Source organism: Microcaecilia unicolor, chromosome 3, assembly GCF_901765095.1.
Source record: "Microcaecilia unicolor chromosome 3, aMicUni1.1, whole genome shotgun sequence".
In the NCBI taxonomy this organism is placed as follows: Eukaryota; Metazoa; Chordata; class Amphibia; order Gymnophiona; family Siphonopidae; genus Microcaecilia; species Microcaecilia unicolor.
Window position 1 is genome coordinate 267,190,989 of NC_044033.1, and position 19,182 is coordinate 267,210,170.

The 19,182-nt window shown below is 44.1% G+C and overlaps 1 protein-coding gene across 2 annotated transcripts in view; it reads left to right on the forward strand.

The window, feature by feature from the left end:
• The window catches only part of GPR137B (G protein-coupled receptor 137B), a 75,182-nt gene that overhangs the window by 18,185 nt on the left and 37,815 nt on the right, over positions 1 to 19,182 (forward strand). For both annotated transcript variants that reach the window (XM_030198075.1, XM_030198074.1), the window contains exon 4: positions 16,163 to 16,212. In XM_030198075.1, coding sequence (XP_030053935.1) covers positions 16,163 to 16,212 — 50 coding nt within the window. The remainder of the gene's footprint in view (positions 1 to 16,162; positions 16,213 to 19,182) is intronic.

Below are 19,182 nucleotides of genomic sequence, written 5' to 3' on the forward strand. Positions count from 1 at the left end.
GATTCTGATTTCTTCTCAGTAACAGTAGCAAAAGCTCTCTACAATTCAAAACCTTACAAAAGTCACTCAGGACCAGAACCATGAATATTGCAATGGGCGCTAGAACATCAGTTCATCTACTGGGAAGACTTGACAAACCACTTTACTACAGATCCCTACATAGAAACTCCAAGATAACAGAATACCTGGCCTGTCACATACACTGAACACAGACAGACCCTCAGCAGATGCTGAATAAAGAAAAATAGAAATACGTAGACAAAAATATAGCGAAGCCCCAAGAATCCACACTCTTCATGCAATGCAACACCAGAGAAATAGAAACTGTGATACATTTCCCCCCCAGTACTTTGCAAATTATGATGAGAGCAGATATACATTCCAAAAACTGACATATTTCAATCACTAAATTTAAAATAAATTGCTATTTCTACCTTTATTGTTTTTCTAATCATCTCATTCCCACTCTCTTGTTTCTGCTTTCTTTTATCTGTATTTCGAAGGTCCTCCTGTCCATCTATCATTTATTTTCTCTTGTCATCTTTACTTCTTCTTCATCCATCTCAGACATTGATCCTTCACTTTCAGCTTTCTTCCACTTATTTTTGTTTCTCTATCCATTCAGATTTTACCCTTTCATCATTCAGACCTCATCTCCCATTTTTACTGCAGCTACCTTTTTTTACCTTTCCATCTTTCCAACCCCAGTCCCCTTCTTTGCCTACCTCTCTCTTTCCCAGCTTTTTACTACTCCCCCTCTCTTCCTTTCCCCTCCTCCATACCCAGCATTTCTTCTTCTTGTTCCCACCTCCCCCCCTGTAGTCTATCTTTTCTTTTCTACCCCACCGTAGTCCAGCATCTCTCATCCCATCCCTTCCCTTTCTTATTCTCTTGTCCAGTATCTCCTCTTCTATACTCTTTGCTCTGCGCTCAGCATTTCCCCTTCTATTCCCTACCTCCCCCAATAGTTCAGCTTCTTTTCTTTTCTACCCCCTATAATCATGCATCTCCCTTTTAACCCCTACCTCCTCCAGGTGTTCAGCATATTTCCTTCTCCTCCCCCAGGAAGTCTAGCAACTCCCTTTCCACCCCTGTCCCTTTCAGCATTATCTCCTTCTCCCCCCCCCCCCCAGGTGTCCACCATGTTTTCTTCCCTCCCTGCCCAGCAGGTGTCCTGTATATCCCTTTTCCCTCCATACCTCCCCTCCCCTCCCCAGGTATCCAGTATTTCCCTTTCCTTCTCTTACCCCCCTCCCCCTCCAGGTGTACAGCATCTCTTTTCTCCTTCTCTTTCACCTCCTTTTTTTCCTGTGTCTAGCATGTCCCCTCTCTTCCCTTTCTCTCTGCCAGGCCTATTGCTACTGCCACCCCACCTCTACCCAAGCCTGCACCGAAATACAATTATGGCATGGGACCACCCCCTCCACTGCACACTTCCTCTTGGATTGGGCGGGACACGGCAGGGCTTGAGGGCAGCCTGTGCTGAAAGGCCCATGCCATTCTCATGGCACTTTTTAAGTGATGATGCTGCCATCCCCCCAACTTCTGTTTCTCTTGGCAGACTGTCTGCTTACTGGTAGGGCCAGCCCTGCAGTAGAGGCACTGCATGCAAATCCACATTATGCATATGTTACTGTAAATATCTAAGGGATACTCCAGGACAGGGTTGAAAATTCTTCTTGTGGGGCAATTTTAAAGTGCTGTAATGACAGCAGTTCCGCCTCCTCCTCCTCTTGGCAATACTTTCAAATTGCCAAGAGTAGTTGGCGCAGCTGTCACTGCAGTAAAGAGCAGCAGTGAGGGCTCTTTCCATGACGAGCTAGTTAAACAAAATTAAATCCGTGGAAGTGTAATGAAGTGGACCAGTTAGCTTAGCGGGGTTTAAAAAAGGTTTGGCTAACTTCCTAAAAGAAAAGTCCATAAGCCATTATTAAGATGGACTGGGGGTGGAGGAGTAGCCTAGTTGTTAGTGCAGTGGACTTTGATCCTGGGAAACTGGGTTCAATTCCCACTGCAGCTCGTTGTGACTCTGGGCAAGTCACTTAACCCTCCATTGCCAAAGGTGTCAAACTAAGGGGCCCTTTACTAAGCCGTGTAGGCGCCTATGCATGCCAAACACAAGCCAAATTGGAGTTACCAACCGGTTACCATGTGGCCCTTGCAGTAATTTCAATTTTGGCATGTGTCAGCTACGCGCATCTGATACGCATTTGATGCGCGTAGGTCATTACCGCCTGGATTCATTACCGCTAGGTCAATGGCTGGCAGTAAGGTCTCAGACCCAAAATGGACACGTTGCAATTTTGATTTTGCCGCACGTCCATTTTTGTAAAAAAAAAAAAAAAGGCCTTTTTTAATGGGTGAGCTAAAAAATGGATCGGCGAGCACCCAAAACCCACGCCTACACTACTGCAAGCCATTTCCCAGGTTGCCTTTGTAAAAGGACCCCTTAGATTGTGAGCCCTCTAGGGACAGAAAAAGTACCTGCATATAATGTGTACAACACTGTGTATGTCTAGTAGTGCTATAAAAATTATTAGTAGTAGTAGTTTCTCAACAGTGGAGCCTGCATGATCAAAATTTCTTTGATGAAATATCAACTTCACTGCAGTATTCTGCAATAGTTGATATTTGAGAAAATTTGATCATATTTTGATGCCTGCTTTAAAGATGTGGTTTGCGGAAGAGATGAGAATAAAGTTATGTGGACAGCAGCAAAATTGAGCTGCTATGCTATGCAGACGATTTTATCCAGAAACAAGTGCAAACTCGTCAACCTGGCCATTCTTTCTCTCAACATTAAAGAATCAAAGATGAGCAAGTTAAGAATTTGTGGGTTCATGGTCAATTGCTGGAAGATGGTAAATTTAAGCCCTTCAATATCTTACAATTAGAATTTGCTTTCCCATCTACACAATTTTGTTTTATTGGCTTCAAATGCAAATATGCAGATATACCGACCTTCCAGTTCTACAGGTCAGCCGAGTGGATTTTAGAGATAGCAGTAAATAAAATAGTTTCCTTACTGCAAACAACATCCAGTTTTTATAAGTAGCTCAGACTGGTCCAACATGCATTTATTTCTATTTCTCTGGTTCCATGACATGCAGAGTCCAGTATTTCTGCTTTCAGTTTCTGTCTGCATGTTTTTTTACGGTTCCCTATTTTGTATCAGGCGAGTGTCATTTGCATCTGCAACTGAGGCAAAGGATTCTGTTGGTATGTGGTGTCTGTGTAGGAATCTGTAACAGTCCGTCCTGCTCCGGTTTCCCAGTAGCAGGTATATTGGTGCTCTAATGTATTTCAGTAGCATAAATGAAATAACTGCTTCTGAAGGTTACACGTAGGGTGGGAATGGAGGAGATTACTTGCGGGGATAGGTGGGTATGGGTTAGAGATTCCAATGGTGTGTCTTGACAGTTTTTGTACCTTGTAAATGTGCTGCGAGATGAAAGGTTGAAAATCACTATCCTAGGATGTTCTCCACACTGCTATTTGCATTTATTATTATTATTAGCATTTGTATAGCGCTACCAGACGCACGCAGCGCTGAACACCTGCCACAAAGAGACAGTCCCTGCTCAAAAGAGCTTGCAATCTAAATAATACAGACAAGACAGTTACGGGTGAGGGAAGTAATGGGTGAGAAGGAAGGAAGGGACAAGGGGAGGGCAATTGAGTAGTGGCTAGGAGCTAAAAAGCAGCAGTGAAAAGGTGGGTTTTCAGCATAGATTTGAAAACAGGTAGAGATGGAGCTAGACGTATAGGTCCAGGAAGTCTATTCCAGGCATAAGGTGCCGTGAGAGAAAAGGAACGAAGCCTGGAGTTAGCAGTGGAGGAGAAGGGGGATTTCGTCAGCTGATGTGACAAAGCAGTGCTAGAAAGATTAATTTTCAAAACAGCCTCAGGGTATAAAAGCTTGTTGTAGAGTTTTGCATTATAAATGATCACATGTATGTTTTTGTATTTGGTTAAAGCCAGATTGTTCATTTACATGTGACACTTGTTATTATCATGGGAGACATTTGAAGGCAGTCTATAACTGAGCACCACTTATGTACAGAAATACAAGCAGGGCGCTTAAGAGCTATTCTGGAACACTGTGCGTTAATGCAAGGGGTGTACACATGGGCGGGGCTTCCACTTAGGGACATAGTTTACAGAATACTGTCACTTATACGCATTCCTGCTGCATTACATGACCACAGTTTTGCCAGGTCTGTGGCTGGTATAACTGCGGCCACGTAAATGTGAGGCACACCGATAAGCAGGTTACGCTAGTATTGTAGAACAGAATCTGGGCACTGTTCTAGAATAGAATTTCACCAAACGGCATCAGGGTACCTAAATGCAAGCACCCACTTATAGATTTACCCCCTTAGTGGTAAATATTCAGTAGGACCGGGTTTCACATAACGACACAGAGATAATTTACCTGTATGTCTTTCTGTGAATTTTCAGCCCAGCTACGCTTTCAAGCCTGAATGCTGATTATACTGGTACAACGTTTTACATGTGAAGGATGATTTTGCTATATTTAAAACCCTGTGTGTTTGCTTTTAAGCAATCTGTATATAGGTGTTCGTAGGGACGTAGTTGGGGTGGTGTAGAGTTAGTTGACAGCAGGGCCACCAAGAGACTGAGCTGGGCCTGGGGCAGAGCCCCCCTCCCCCACAACTGCAAATACCTTGGCTGGCAGGGATCCCAAGGCCCCACCAGCGGAAGAGGTCTTCCTCCAGCACTGCTCTTTACTGTGCCGCATAGCCTGCCCCTGCGGCTGCTTTTTCTCTCACATCGCGCGTTCTCGGTTCAAAACGAAGCATGCACATCCTGAGGGGAAAAGCAGCCGCTCGGCAGGCAATGCGGCAGAGTGAAGAGCAGCACTGGAGGAAGACCTCTTCTGCTGGGGGGGGACCCCCGCCAGCCAAACCAGAGGCCCTGGCCTGAAGTCCTGCTGTGTCTGCTCCTCCCCAGCCTCCAAGGAAGGCCCGGTGCCGGAGTTTTCTCTCTCTCCTGCTCTTGTCGGGATGCGATCACCGAGGTCCCATCAGGAGCAGGAGAGAAAGAGAGACCCCAGTGCCAGGCCCCCTTGGAGGCTGGGGAGGAGCAGACACAGCAGGACTTCAGGCCAGGGCCTCTGGTTTGGCTGGCGGGGGTCCCCCCCCCAGCAGAAGAGGTCTTCCTCCAGTGCTGCTCTGCACTCTGCCGCATTGCCTGCCAAGCGGCTGCTTTTCCCCTTAGTGCCCCCCCCCCCCCCCGCTCCCTCTCTCGGCGGCCCTGGTTTACAGAGGAGAGGGAATCCAAAAGCGAAGAAGCAAAAGTTAATAACCAGAAAAGCACAAGGAGCCTTCAAAACTGAGAGCGTCTCAGCTGTACTTTATTGTTCAGACCCGACATGGTCAGTTTTCGGCAACAAATGCCTTTGTCAGCCGCTGTGTCAAGTCATTTTGATGTTTTTCAATAAAGACTCCTAACCATTTATACGTCTCCTTCAGTGTTTGTGAAGAGCCAATCCCCCCTACTTCTTCTTTGGTGTGATTGTTTTGCGTAGGGATCAGTGCATCTCCACCCTGTATATGTTTTTTTTCTCCCTTATAGAATAGTGCACAGCCAGATGCGCACGCAATTTTTAAGGAGTGCCGATTAACATCACTAATTGGTTGTTGGCACCAATTATTAGTGGTTAGGAGCTCATTAATCAATTAATTTGTGCGCACATCTCAACAGCATGCCCAAATTTGAGCACCGTTTATGAAATCCAGAGAATGATTACACATTCTTCAGAGCAAGTGTAAATTTATTCATTTGCGCCAGGCTAACCACATAAGTGGTTCTAAATATTCTCAGTATAATTCACAATCCTTTCTCTTAGGACTTACAATCTACTCTAGTCAGAATATTCAGATGGGGACACACAATGAAGCCTAAGATTTGGAGTTAAGACTTCAAGGCCAGAGGAGGAAGTGACATCGGCTTCTTGGATGGGTGCCTGATTTTGGGCTCCAACTCTTCCTCCCAAAACAAAGTTTACATCTCTAACCATTTGTGATTTTAAAGTGCAATTTTACACAGGACTGCCTCGCTGGCTATTCAGGATGGCCCAAAAGCCAAATTCTGTGGATATTTTAAAGAGATTCTCCATCAATTTCGGCAGACTTGATCTGGCAATGTCATGTCGCAGGCCTTGCGGCCTGAACAGCCTCGACCGGGTCTTTCTCATAGTGGCTTGGAGGCTGATGAGAATGTGGAGCCTACTAACTTGCGGAGTATCACCCAAGAAGTTCATCACCCAAGAAGTTCAGCGCTGCTTCAGAGATCTATGAGCGGAGTTGAAGGAGATGCGTGGGGAACCTGCGATGCACATTGACACTATGCATAAGGATATGCAAGAACTGGGAGCTCATTTTGAGAACCTAGAGGTACAGTTTGAAGAACAGGGAGAGGTGGTTTCTGATTTGCAAACTAAATATAATGCCTTAGAGACTCCATTTGAAAATTTGCAATTTAAAATGGATGACCTTGAGAACAGGGGCCATCGCAATAATTTACGATTTAGAGGAATACCGAAGAATAACAACCAGGAAAATGTTCGGGAGGTGATCCAGGTCATATGTCATCAACTATTGGGGCTTGCGGAGACTGCACTTCCCATTGAACTGGAACGGGCTCATAGGGCATTGCTTGCACCCTCGGATAATGGGTCCCACGACATTATTGTGTGTTTCACGAGATATGTGGATAAGGAAGCGATCTTGCATGGGTCAAGGAAGATTGCTGAGTCTGCTGGCTAGAAGGTTAATTAAAACAAACAAACAAACAAACAAAAAAATATATATATATGAAAAAAAACCAAATCGGCACAACCAAATTTATTGGGATAAATTATTTTATATAATTAATATGTAGGTGTTCTCAGTGTATAATATATCTCTTCCACAACTGTGTTTCAATTATTCATGGTGAATGAAGCTGTGTGTATCAAAGGTGTTGTCCCTTATTCGCAGTTCCCATCACCAGCTCGCACACTATCATCGGATACTCACTAGTGTTTTACATGCAATCAGTGTGAACTGTGCAACATAAAGCCAATTCCTATAAATATATTCTTATAATACATCTTATTCTGTTGCCAATATCATAAACAGGTTAAAACAGAAGGCAAGGGAGAATGTGTGCTGGCGAAAGCAGAGCACAGAGGACAGAAGAGCAGGAGAGGGGAGCCTGGGGCATGGAGAGAGGAAGGAACAGCATGGAGGAAGGAAAGAAGTCTCGCATAACCGGCATATTCTATTAACTGGCACAACCTCTTTCCTAAGCATGCCAGAGAAACTGCAGTGTGTTTTCTATGTAAACTGTTTAACTGCTGCAGCAGAAAAATATAGTAGGCTTTTATCCCAGGTACTGTCAACCTTTTTCTTGTATCGTTAGTATGGTTATTTTAGAAGCCGTCTTCTTGTTTTGGACATCTGAAAATGGATTGCATGGATGTCCAGATTTTGATTTTTATAAAGCCAGGATATGGACATCTAAATCCCAATTTTACAAAGGAATATGGACTTCTAACACTGTAGTACTTCTATATGGCAAAGGGAGCATGGTCTGGGTGTGTTTTGGGCGGGGCTTTGGGAGACCCAAAACATGGACGTCCAACTCTGATCACAGTTGGGGAAGGGACATCAAGTCTAAAAAGATGGACGTTGTTATTTAGACCTAGTACTTGTCACATCTAGGTTACAGAAAGCTGCTCTGATTGAGTAGCTGTGCACTGGAATGATTAAGGCACGACACCACCTCAATCCCCTCAATGGTTGCTGTCCCTCTTCCTCTTCTTTTAATGTGAAACCAGCAAGTGGTTCAAGGCTCTATGACAGATATTATGGACATTCTTAACAGAGCTGCAAATAGACCTAAGGAGTAGCCTAACTGTTAATACAGTAGACTGGGAAGCAGGAGTCTCAGGTTCAAATCCCATGTCAGCTCTCTCTCTTTTTTTGTGAGCTCTCCAGGGACAGAAAAATACATACTGTACCTACAAGCTTGAAGGCTACTGTACCTGAATATATGACACCTGCAAGCCTGAAGGCTGTTGAAGTTGTGTTTTTCTGTTCCTGGAGGGATCACAATTAAAAAAATAATTCACGAACAGCTGAAGTTGGATTTGAATCTGGGTCCCTTGATTGTCAACCCACTGTTCTAACCCCTGTGCTCTTCATTAACATCTTTTATAGGATGGGCGTTTCTGTACTGCCACACAGAGGTCCATGTCCCTTGATTTCCCCCATTCATAATTTGGACATTTCAGTTTACAAAATAGATGTTCATGTTGGACGTTTCCAGTACAAGGACATCCATCTCACATGTATTTAAGAACAGGCTGTATCATGTGCTAAAATACATGTGAGATGGACGTCCATTTGTGACATTCTAACTTTGGACGCAAATAGCAAAAAGCAGAGATGGCCAGGGGGATAATGATGTCACTGGAGCCACACTCTGGTTATTAATTTTATTGTTGACCCGACATGGCCGTGGTTCAGCAAGTGCTTGCGTCAGGGGTCATAGCATTAAAATTACATTATATAAAGCTCTTTACAACAATTTATTTATATGTTATTTTAATGTTAGGACCTCTGCTGCAGGCGCTTGCCGAAACATGGCAGTGTTGGGTCAACAATAAAATTTAATAACCAGGGTGTTGCTCCGGCGACATCATTATACCCCTGGCCATCTCTGCTTTTAGCTGTTTCTCTTTTCTGTGGAACGTTTTTGTTCTTTTTCTGTTATGACGTGGACAGCCTTTCTAAAATGTCACTCTAGATGAATTACATTTAGGGCCATTTTCAAATGTATTACTGCTCATGTAACGGGTGCTATATGCAGTCTTTGAAAATTGCCCATCCTGTCAATGGCTAAATTTATGTTCATAGTTCCGTTATCCATACATTGAGGCATTCCTGGAGGTGTGGTTGGGGCAGTCAGGAGACTCATGTGTATAATTTTGGATTTTCATAAGTGTGTGCGTAAGTTTTCTGAGGAAAAGCACCTGCACAGATAGCAGGGGCAGATCGGTGCACATATTTTTCTCAACTCAAATTTCAAAGAGAAATTTTTCTCCTTGAAAATGAATGTAAAGTTTTTGGTTAAAAACAAAAGAGCGAAAGTTGGAATATCTAGCAGTCCAGTTTCAGTTATCTTTTTACTGGTCATGGAGGATGCTCACTGAAGGAAACTGATAGTGGTTTAGGTGATTAGGTTGGTCTTTGCATAGCATTTGATACTGTTGAATACCAGGTGTTGATAGGCTATTTTATTAGACCTGGAAATTACTATGGTAACATTACACTGGTTTTCCTCTTTTTTTTTTTTTTTTTTTTAATCCAGTCATAGCCAAAAGGGTTATAGAGATGGTGTATTTTCCACCTCTTGAATATTTGAGTGGGAGTCCCACAGGGTTCCACTTCTGTCAGTATTATTTAATATCTATCTTCAGTCATTGCCAGAGATTATCAAGAAGTTTGGAATTTTCAATTTTTTTTTCTCTGCATATGTTTTTCAAATGGTGTTTTCACCAGATTTTCATCAAGAGGCACTTATGAAACTTATTTATGTCACTGGAAGCCAGTGGCATAAATTTTACCCAGGCAGCACCTACCCTGCAGAGGGTCCAGTGAAGGAGGCAACCCAGCAACACGGCACTACAGCGGTGGAGGCAGAGTTTCTCAAACTTTGCCACGCTGCCACTCTCAGTGATTGCGCAGAGAGGTGCGTAAGCACCTTTCTTCCTGCTGCCAGGCTGAATTCTCACAATAACAGCCGTATGAGACTTGATCCCCACTGTGGGAGGTGAGGCACTTGTGCACTTCTCTGGAGGCAGGGCAGAAATTGCTGTCACTGAGGGAGGTGGCGTGGCAACTTTTGAAAAATTATGGTTGCTACACTATACCTTCAAATGTTGGGGGGCTGGGGGCCTGGTGAGGAGGGAGGAGGAACCTCCTCCCTTCTGCCGTCACGGAAGGCCCTCAGAAAGGTTTTGCTTGGGGGACCCTCGCTTATGCCACTGCTGGAAGCTATCCCCTAAATTCTATAAAAGTAGTTAAAAATTGTGCACACAAATTTGGGCGGGCGCCCAATTTAATTGAATATTTGCTAATTAGCACCAATAATTAGCTTGTTAACTGGATTTAATTGAAATATGCATGCCTAAATTATACATGTAAGTTCAAAAAGGGTGCACAGAAATGGGAGGGTCATGAGCGGAATGGGGGCGTTCTAAAGATTTACGCACGTTGTTGTACAGTGAGGGAGATATGCGCTTAAGTTAAGCTCATACATTTGCACTACATTTCAGTTGGTGCAAATGGCCACGCCTAAGGTTAGTCGTGATTCCTGGGCGTAAACGCTAGTTTATAAACTGCACCTAACTTTAAGTTCGGTTATAGAATAACGCTTTTTTTCAGCGCTGACTTTTTGGTACCGTATATAGAATTTACCCCATATATAGAATTGATTATGACATAGTGGGAGTAATTTTATAAAGGCTTATTAATGCATTTTTAAGCTTTTTTTGTAGTGAATAAAATTGGAGCCCTTTTACTATCAATCTGCAGGTTTGCTGCCTATACAGTCCACGGAAAGCCCAGCTACACATTGATCGTCTGCCTGTTTGCTTTCTTGGACTTTCAGTGGACTCTATGCTGCAAGTGCATGAGCCCCCAGTTTGTGAGGGGGGGGGGGAGAAGAACTCTTTCTAGGGGAGAGCAGCCAGAAAATGTTTGCTTCATGTCATTTCCGGAAATTTTCATTGTTTTTTCATTACAGCATAAGTATTGCTATATTGGAACAGACTGAAGGTCCCATCAAGCCCAGTATCCTGTTTCCAACAATGGTCAATCCAGGTCACAAGTACCTGGCAAGATCCCAAAAGAGTAAAGCAGATTTTATGCTGCTTATCCCAGAAAAAAGCAGTGGATTTTCCCGTCCATCTTAATAATGGATTATGGATTTTTCTTGTAGGAACTTGTCCAAACCTTTTTTAAACCTTGCCAAACTAACTGCTTTTACCACATTCTCTGGTGACGAATTTGAGTTTAATTACGTTGAGTGAAGAAATATTTTCTCTGATTTAAATTTACTACTTAAAAGTTCTCATTACGTGCCCCAAGTGCTTGTATTTATGTTGTCACAAGAGCAATGTCTGGAAATTGTGCTCTCTCTCCCATGAATTTGCGATTAGTGTGCACAAGTGACAGCACATGAAAAAAACCATGAAACTTTGTGTGTGAGTGGGGGAGGGTTGATTGTTTTCATTTGCCATTGACATGAAACGACATGGGATACGACATTGACATTTCTTATGTTGTTTCAAACAAATGCCCATCCCTAGAGCTCTCCTTACCTCCTTTTCGAGGTCCTGATGGACAGTGAGATCAAATTTTTAGTTCCCTAATTCACTACACCTCCAGTGTTTCTCACTCTTTCTTCCTGGGGCACTCCAAAGAAGTTCAATCTCTGCTCCAAAAGTATAAAAATAAATGTTTTACTGGGTGAACTGAGAAAAATTACAGCAGTTCATCTGTTGCTCTGCACAGACATAAAGAGAAAAACAACAGGCAGAAAAAAAATGACATTGTTATTCCTTCTTCTGCACTCACCTTGGAAGTCTTATCCCTCTTCTCTTTTTAAACTTGTTGCGTAGCCCCATTTTCACCCATCTCCTCAGCTATCAAGGCATCCCAAACATTCACTTTTGATACAGGGCATCTTCCCTAAGGGGACAAAATCACTGTTGGGCCTCCCAGTGGATTTGGCATTGCCTAAATCAATAATCGGGCAGCATACCAGTGGTGTGGGTCCCAAAGAACATTAAAGCTTTATACTTGAAGCTTAAAATAGTTCACAACATCTTTCAGGCAGTTTCTGCCATGTATGTCATCACAAACTATTTACAGTCTTAAATATTCACATCCACTTCTCAGTTTCCATAGGAAAGTCTCACACAGCTGAGCATAGAAATTATCAATAAGACTCCTGATATTTTGCCTTACTATTTCTTGGATTACTCACAGCCTCTGAAGGCTGGTTGAGATTTCTGGCACTTTCTCCAATCCCTCCAAGTTCTGATTCTATGTGTGGTTACTCTCCTTGTCTTTGACTCAGGGATCTGGGTGTGGTCGTCGATAACACGCTGAAACCTTCTGCTCCGTGTGCTGCTGCGGCTAGGAAAGCGAATAGAATGTTGGGTATTATTAGGAAAGGTATGGAAAACAGGTGTGAGGATGTTATAATGCTGTTGTATCGCTCCATGGTGCGACCGCACCTTGAATATTGTGTTCAATTCTGGTCGCCGCATCTCAAGAAAGATATAGTAGAATTGGAAAAGGTGCAGCGAAGGGCGACTAAAATGATAGCGGGGATGGGACGACTTCCCTATGAAGAAAGACTAAGGAGGCTAGGGCTATTCAGCTTGGAGAAGAGACGGCTGAGGGGAGACATGATAGAGGTATATAAATAATGAGTGGAGTGGAACAGGTGGATGTGAAGCGTCTGTTCACGCTTTCCAAAAATACTAGGACTAGGGGGCATGCGATTAAACTACAGTGTAGTAAATTTAAAACAAATCGGAGAAAATTTTTCTTCACCCAACGTGTAATTAAACTCTGGAATTCATTGCCGGAAAATGTGGTGAAGGCGGTTAGCTTAGCAGAGTTTAAAAAGGGGTTGGACGGTTTCCTAAAGGACAAGTCCATAAACCGCTACTAAACGGACTTGGAAAAATCCAAAATCCCAGGAATAACATGTATAGAATGTTTGTACGTTTGGGAAGCTTGCCAGGTGCCCTTGGCCTGGATTGGCTGCTGTCGTGGACAGGATGCTGGGCTCGATGGACCCTTGGTCTTTTCCCAGTATGGCATTACTTATGTACTTATGTACCACAGAGAAACAGAAGAGTAGGAGATTCCAGGAGTCACATCTTTACTTTTGGGTCATTGTCCTCTCTTCAGGGACTTTCCTGTGTGACTTCTATGTCCTGTTTGTTCTACTCCCTTCACGGAGCCACAGGAATATACGAAGTCAGGACATGCTGCTCAGAGCCGGAAACAAGCATAGGGGAGTGGCGGCAGTTTTATTTCTTTGGCTGACGGGGATCTGCATCCCCTCCAGCAAAGTAAAAGAGAGTTCAGGAGGGGGGGGGGGCCCCAAGGCCAAATTTTGGGAGCCCGTTGTTAAAGTAGCCACTTGGGGGGGGGGGGGGGGCTACTTTAACAACGGTCTCCTAAAATTCTTCAAAACTTGGCTCTCTCACAGCCTGGCTCCAGCACACCACTGATTCATTCCCTTTTTATATATTTACTGGTGCTGCCATCTAATGGGTATCCGGCGAGTAACCACCTGGACAGTTCCCAGTCTCTAATTCCCCTTGGGACAATTGTCATTTCCCTCCGACCATTTCCCATCTAAAAGTGTCAATTTCCTCCTGCCCAATCCTCCCCACCCCAGGTAATTTCCCACCCTTTGAAATTTTGGTGGTCCCCTGAATAAAGGATTAGTGCCTAAACCAGTTGTCCTGCATGTAATGCTTACTGTATCCTAGAACTAGATTTCATTTAGGGCCCCTTTTACCAAGCTGCGGTAAAAGGGGGCCTATAGTGGGATCAGTGCATGGATTTGCTGTGCGCTGAGGCCCCCTCTACCGCAGTGGGTAAAAGGTTGTTTTCTGCCCCCAAAAAAGAAATGGCTCTGTGCTAATCACAGGGATTGGCACACAACCATTTTTGTGGGGGTGGGACTGAGAAACTGGGTTGGATTTAGACCAGTCAGGCCAGGTCAGAAACCACCCGATATTGGAACATAAGGACAAACCAGGCAGACTTCTACAGTCTGTGTCCAAGAAACAACAAAGAGAGACCATGATCAAGTGTATAATATCACGTTCATTGTTGATTTGATCTAGAATTGAGAATGAATGTCACTGTTGGGCAGACTTGATGGACCATTCAGGCCTTTATCTGCCGTCACATACTATGTTACTATATTTAAAACCATTTAGCCAACCAGGAACGCCTTCTGGCTGGTTAAATGGCACTTGACCGGCTATCCGTTAATATTCAGCAGGAGATAGCCGGTTATCCAGCGGTAGTCCCAATTTGGCACGTGTCAAAGCAGTGGTAGCTCTACTGCTGCCTTTTAGAAGGGCCTCTTAATAACATGCAATGGTGCAGTCAGACATTTCAAGAAAATAATGTTGGTGCTTGTAACATGTTTCTACATGAAAATGAGCAAGGTCGTATGCAGCTTTCTTTTCTGATTAGTCTAATTCGCTATCAAGCTTTTCTATATACACTGGTTTACAAAATAAATAATGAAAAATGTGTGTGTGTGTGTGTGTGTGGGGGGGGGGTTATTATTTGAAGTTATTGTAGAATTTTTTTTTTTAAATATGTGCAGTACTTCAGTGTTTGAGGGATTCTTTTACCAAGCAATGGGAAAAAGGGCCCTGCGCTAGGGGTGGGGGCTATTTATCCCGCGCGCCAGGGCCATTTCCTCCCCCAAATGGCCACGCATGAGAATTCTCGCATCGTAACTGCGTAGTGCACAGTGATGCCCGATTACTGCCGGGTTGCTGCTGTGCAGGCCATTTCTGGGGGTTTTCTTTTTCCCCCAGAAATGGTGCATGCTCAGGGCGGGACTACCGCCAGCGGCCGCATTGGGCCAGTGATAGTCCTGGAAGAGTGAGCGGTAAGCTCGCATTGGGTTTTACTGCCACTCTGTAAAAGGGCCTCTGAGTTTCTAAACAAACTTTTCTTAATAAATTGTTATTTGGTTCACCTCATTTCGGCAAGAAATCTGTGAATGATTTTCTTTGAGGTATTGCTCATAATCTTGCTTTTTAGTTATGTTAATTTTCTTGCAATAAGAGTTGATTTGTAGGTTGATTATTGTTTTGTTTGTAATTCAGTATTTATAATTGGATATGTGTGTGCACTACTTAAATTGGTCACTTTTTTCCCTTGAGTTTATACTGTACAAAAGTGTGGAAAAGTGTGTTTGGCATTATGAATATTAAGGGTGGGAATTGGTTAGGCGTTAATTGACCTAGGTGGTAATTTTCCAGAGGGGAATTATTGGTGACTGGGAGCTAGAACCCATCTAATGACACCACCAAAGCATTTCAGCTCCTATATTTGATCTCTGCATAGTCCCAGTTGGACACAGTTAATACTAATAAATTGGGAAACAGTCCGGTGCTTTCAACTTTTTAGCTAACACCCTATGGGGCTAATTCTATAGCATAGGCTCTAACATTTACATGTGTGTTACATGCATGACTGTTTAGAATACTAGCATTTATGCTTCTTTGTTTGTTCTTACACCTGTACATGTTAGTATGTCACCTAATATCTGTGTGCCTACAGGGCGGCTAAATGGAGGTCCCCAGTTATAGGATTGTCCTCTATGGAGGTAATTCTAAGAACATAAGAATAGCTGTACTGCAGAACTGTTTGTTTTACATCTTCTCTATTGGGTTCAAGTCTAGGCCAGTTAAAAACTTTAATTTTGTTTCTTCTCTGCTGTCACTTACTATGTTACTATATTTAAAACCATTTAGCCAACCAGGAACGGCTCCTGGCTGGTTAAATGGCACTTGACCGGCTATCCGGTGATATTCAGCAGGAGATAGCCAGTTATCTCCTGCTGAATATTGCCAGTTAACACTTAGCAGATAGCCAGTTATGTTGCGCCATATAATCCGCTGTTTGCCAATATTCAGCACATCGCCAGCTAAGTTTGGTGGCCAAATTAGGCCACCAAAATAACAGGTATATCATTGGCCAATTTAAACTTAACTGGCTAGTGCTGAATATTGGCTTGACGGTTTCAATTTAAACCGGCCAAAAAACGCCCGAGTATTCAATGCCAGTCACCAGAAATGGCCCGGCATTAACTGTCCGGGTTCAGCGCCGACCACAGGAGGCAGCTCGGTTACCTCCTGCAGTCTGAATATCGGCCCCAAAGACTTTCTACATTTTGTATATTTCTGCATGTTCTTGATTGTTTTCTTTAGTCCAGTATGATTCATTGTTACACAGATACACCACAAAATGTGTTCTCTTGGTGTGAAACGAAATTTTGACAATCTTTTTTTTTTTTTGTATCGTGGTAGGTGGTTTTCAAAGCCAAGTCCAAATATTCGCCAGAATTGCTTAAATACAGGTAAGAGTTGGTGTGTGACTATATATACCTCATCTCACGCTTTAAGAACAAAACACATGTGTTTACAGCAACTGGCACACACACAGGAGAACGAGAGGTGGTGGTCAACCAACCTCCAAAGAAAAGAGCTCTGCCAGGGGAGCCAGTGAAGATATTTGTTTGTCTGCCTGCTTATCTGGCTCAACATAAAAACGTTCTGCTTCCTGCAGCACAGTGGCATACCAAGGGGGGTGGGGGCGGTCCGGCCCGGGTGCACACCGTTGGGGGGTGCCGCGGCGCGCGCCTGTGGGGTCCGACTTCGCTAACTTCACTCGTTCGCTGCAGAGGGCAGAGGGAGCTGCAGCGAACGAGCGAAGTTAGCGAAGTCGGACCCCACAGGCGCGCGCTGCGGCACCCCCCAACGGCGTGCACCCGGGGGGGTGTCATTTCGCGGGGGGGGGGGGGGGGGGGCGCTTGTGCGATCCGCCCCGGGTGCCATCCAGGCTAGGAACGCCACTGCTGCAGCATACACATCTTCTTTCCATTCCAGTAATGTACAACAAACTGGTGCCAGGAGGGTACATATTAAGTGGCAGGTAGTCTTTCAATCCAAAAGTAGGGAATGGAATGCAGAAAAATTATGGACCTAGAAAGTGAGATAAATGTTAAGAGTTGAGGAGATGACGGGAAGCATTTTCTTTTTTAGATTTATTAATGTTTCCAAATCTGGGCTCAAGGTGAGTGATGCAGAATGATACAAACCTCCTTTTGCCAGTAGAAATTTGGCCCACATAGGTTGTGGATGAGGCTTACCTTTGGCCTCATTACCTGACATGCCCATGTTTGCACTGCTTTGTCTCTGAATCCCCCTGCCACATCCCGAGACCTTTACCCTCCCTTATCAGCTAGTACTGAGGGAGAGAAACATTCCTTTTTCTGTGTATGTGCATATGTTACCCTGACCAAGTTCTGTATCCAGTTGGTCATCCTGGTCAGGTCCTGCCCCACCTGGTCTGCGCAGAGCAGGAGTATAACTGCACTATGCACTGGTATTTTTTAGGAGAACTTCTTTAGAGCTTTTTCTTTCTTTTCTTTGTTGTTATTTTTTTTTTGCTCTGATATTCCATCTCTGCGCACTGTGGAGCTATAACCGCAATTTTCTGCATGCCAGACCCTTCATTGCTCCCTACCCTTGATTGGGAGGTTAGAGACTACATTGAATACTGTCAGTCTATAACTAGAAACAGTGTGAGTGGATTATTCTGCTGGCATCATATTAAATGCATCTATATTATCCTATTTCCTGGCTGAATGTGTGAGTTTATAGGCTATGCACATTTGTCCTCTGAAGATACAAAAACAAAACCTCACAAGGTACCAGCAGGAATCACTGTTGTTCTAGATCACCGAGTTACGTTCACTTGAAGGGTTTTGTGATTTGCCCAATGTCACAAGGAGTGTTACTGGGATTTGAACCCTGCTTCCCCTGGCTCTCAGCCTGCTGTTTTAACTGCTAGGCTACTCCTCCATTCATATGATACCTGTGGACAGGGAGCCTACCTTGTTCTTAGATCCCTCAACTCTAGAGTCTCTGCCAGTTCCAGCCTTAGAAGACAACTGGATATGAACATGAGATAACAATGGGGGGGGGGGGGGGGGGGGGGGGGGGGATAGGGTTTATGTGAAACCAGATGGAGACAGGATATATGAGCTCCAAAGATCGGCATACCTCTGGGATTACCTTTTTCATAGAATCTAGAAAAGTGATGAGGAACCCTTTGAGCCATGGCCCCTCTTCCATCCATACACACTCTCTCTCTCTGACTGGATACCTTTGTCTCCCATTCACCCTCCATGCTCCTCAATCTTATCTCTTTCTCTTAAACCCCTCCATTCTCCCCCAATCTCTCTGTCATCCAAATTCCCACCACTTCTCCCCATCAATATGTCTGTTTTTGCCAGCTGTACCAATCCCACACCCGACCAGTTTCTCTCTTCCCACCACTACCATTAGTTTCTAGCTCTCCTCCATTACCTCAGTGCTCCACGATCCTCTCCAACTTCCAGCCTGGGCAGGGTACCACTCCTCTTCAGGCTGATAAAATCACTGCTCTTGTGCTTTCATACAAATTGCCTGTCTCTAGTCCCCACTGTTTCTAGAAGACAGAAACCTCCTATCACCGCTCCTTCTGATCTTGAGTTTTGCGGCCTCCCAGGAGCCCAAACTGTATAGCAGTCCCATAGCTCCACTGATGCCGATGAGGGCTAAATTCTTAGGACAACGTTTACACTGGAAAGGGGCGAGGGGCAGGGAATGGAGGCTGACCTGGGGCCCATAGTTCCTCCAGAGCCCAATAGCCCTGTAAATGAATTGTTACATCAAACATAGCACAATAAGCTGCCCTGAAAGGTTGGTATTGATTTAGAGGCTGATTCAATAAATCTCACAGTTGGTTATTTTTTTCTCTCTTTTTTTTAATTTGTATTGATTTTTGTGAGAAGTAAAATAAAAAAATTCACATAACCAAACCATGAATACATAATATGAAAATAGTGCTATAAAAATATGAAGAATCCCCTCCACTGTAACTCCCTCCCCCCAATACCTATAGCTAGTTCAGATTCCAGGTTTAGTTGCCTGTGGTTCTTGCAGACAACTAGAACAAAGTCCACCTCCACCCTTAACCTTGCCTTATGTCTAAAACAGTGACAGTTGGTGCCACACTTTCCCCTTTGAACAAAGATTCCCCTACATTTATCCGTCAATTTCTCCATTTCTCCTAACACCCCGAGTTAACTTCTCTATTCATCAGGGCCGGTGCTAGACTTGATGGGGCCCGAAAGCTTTTTTGCAGGCCATCCCTCTTTCAACTTAGGCAGGTTTGGGGCCCTCTGTAACATGGGGGCCCAGGGCAGTTGCCCTGTTTTCCCACCCCTAAAGCCGGCCCTGCAAATCATGCATCATTGGCCTCTCCACTTCCTTCCAATGTG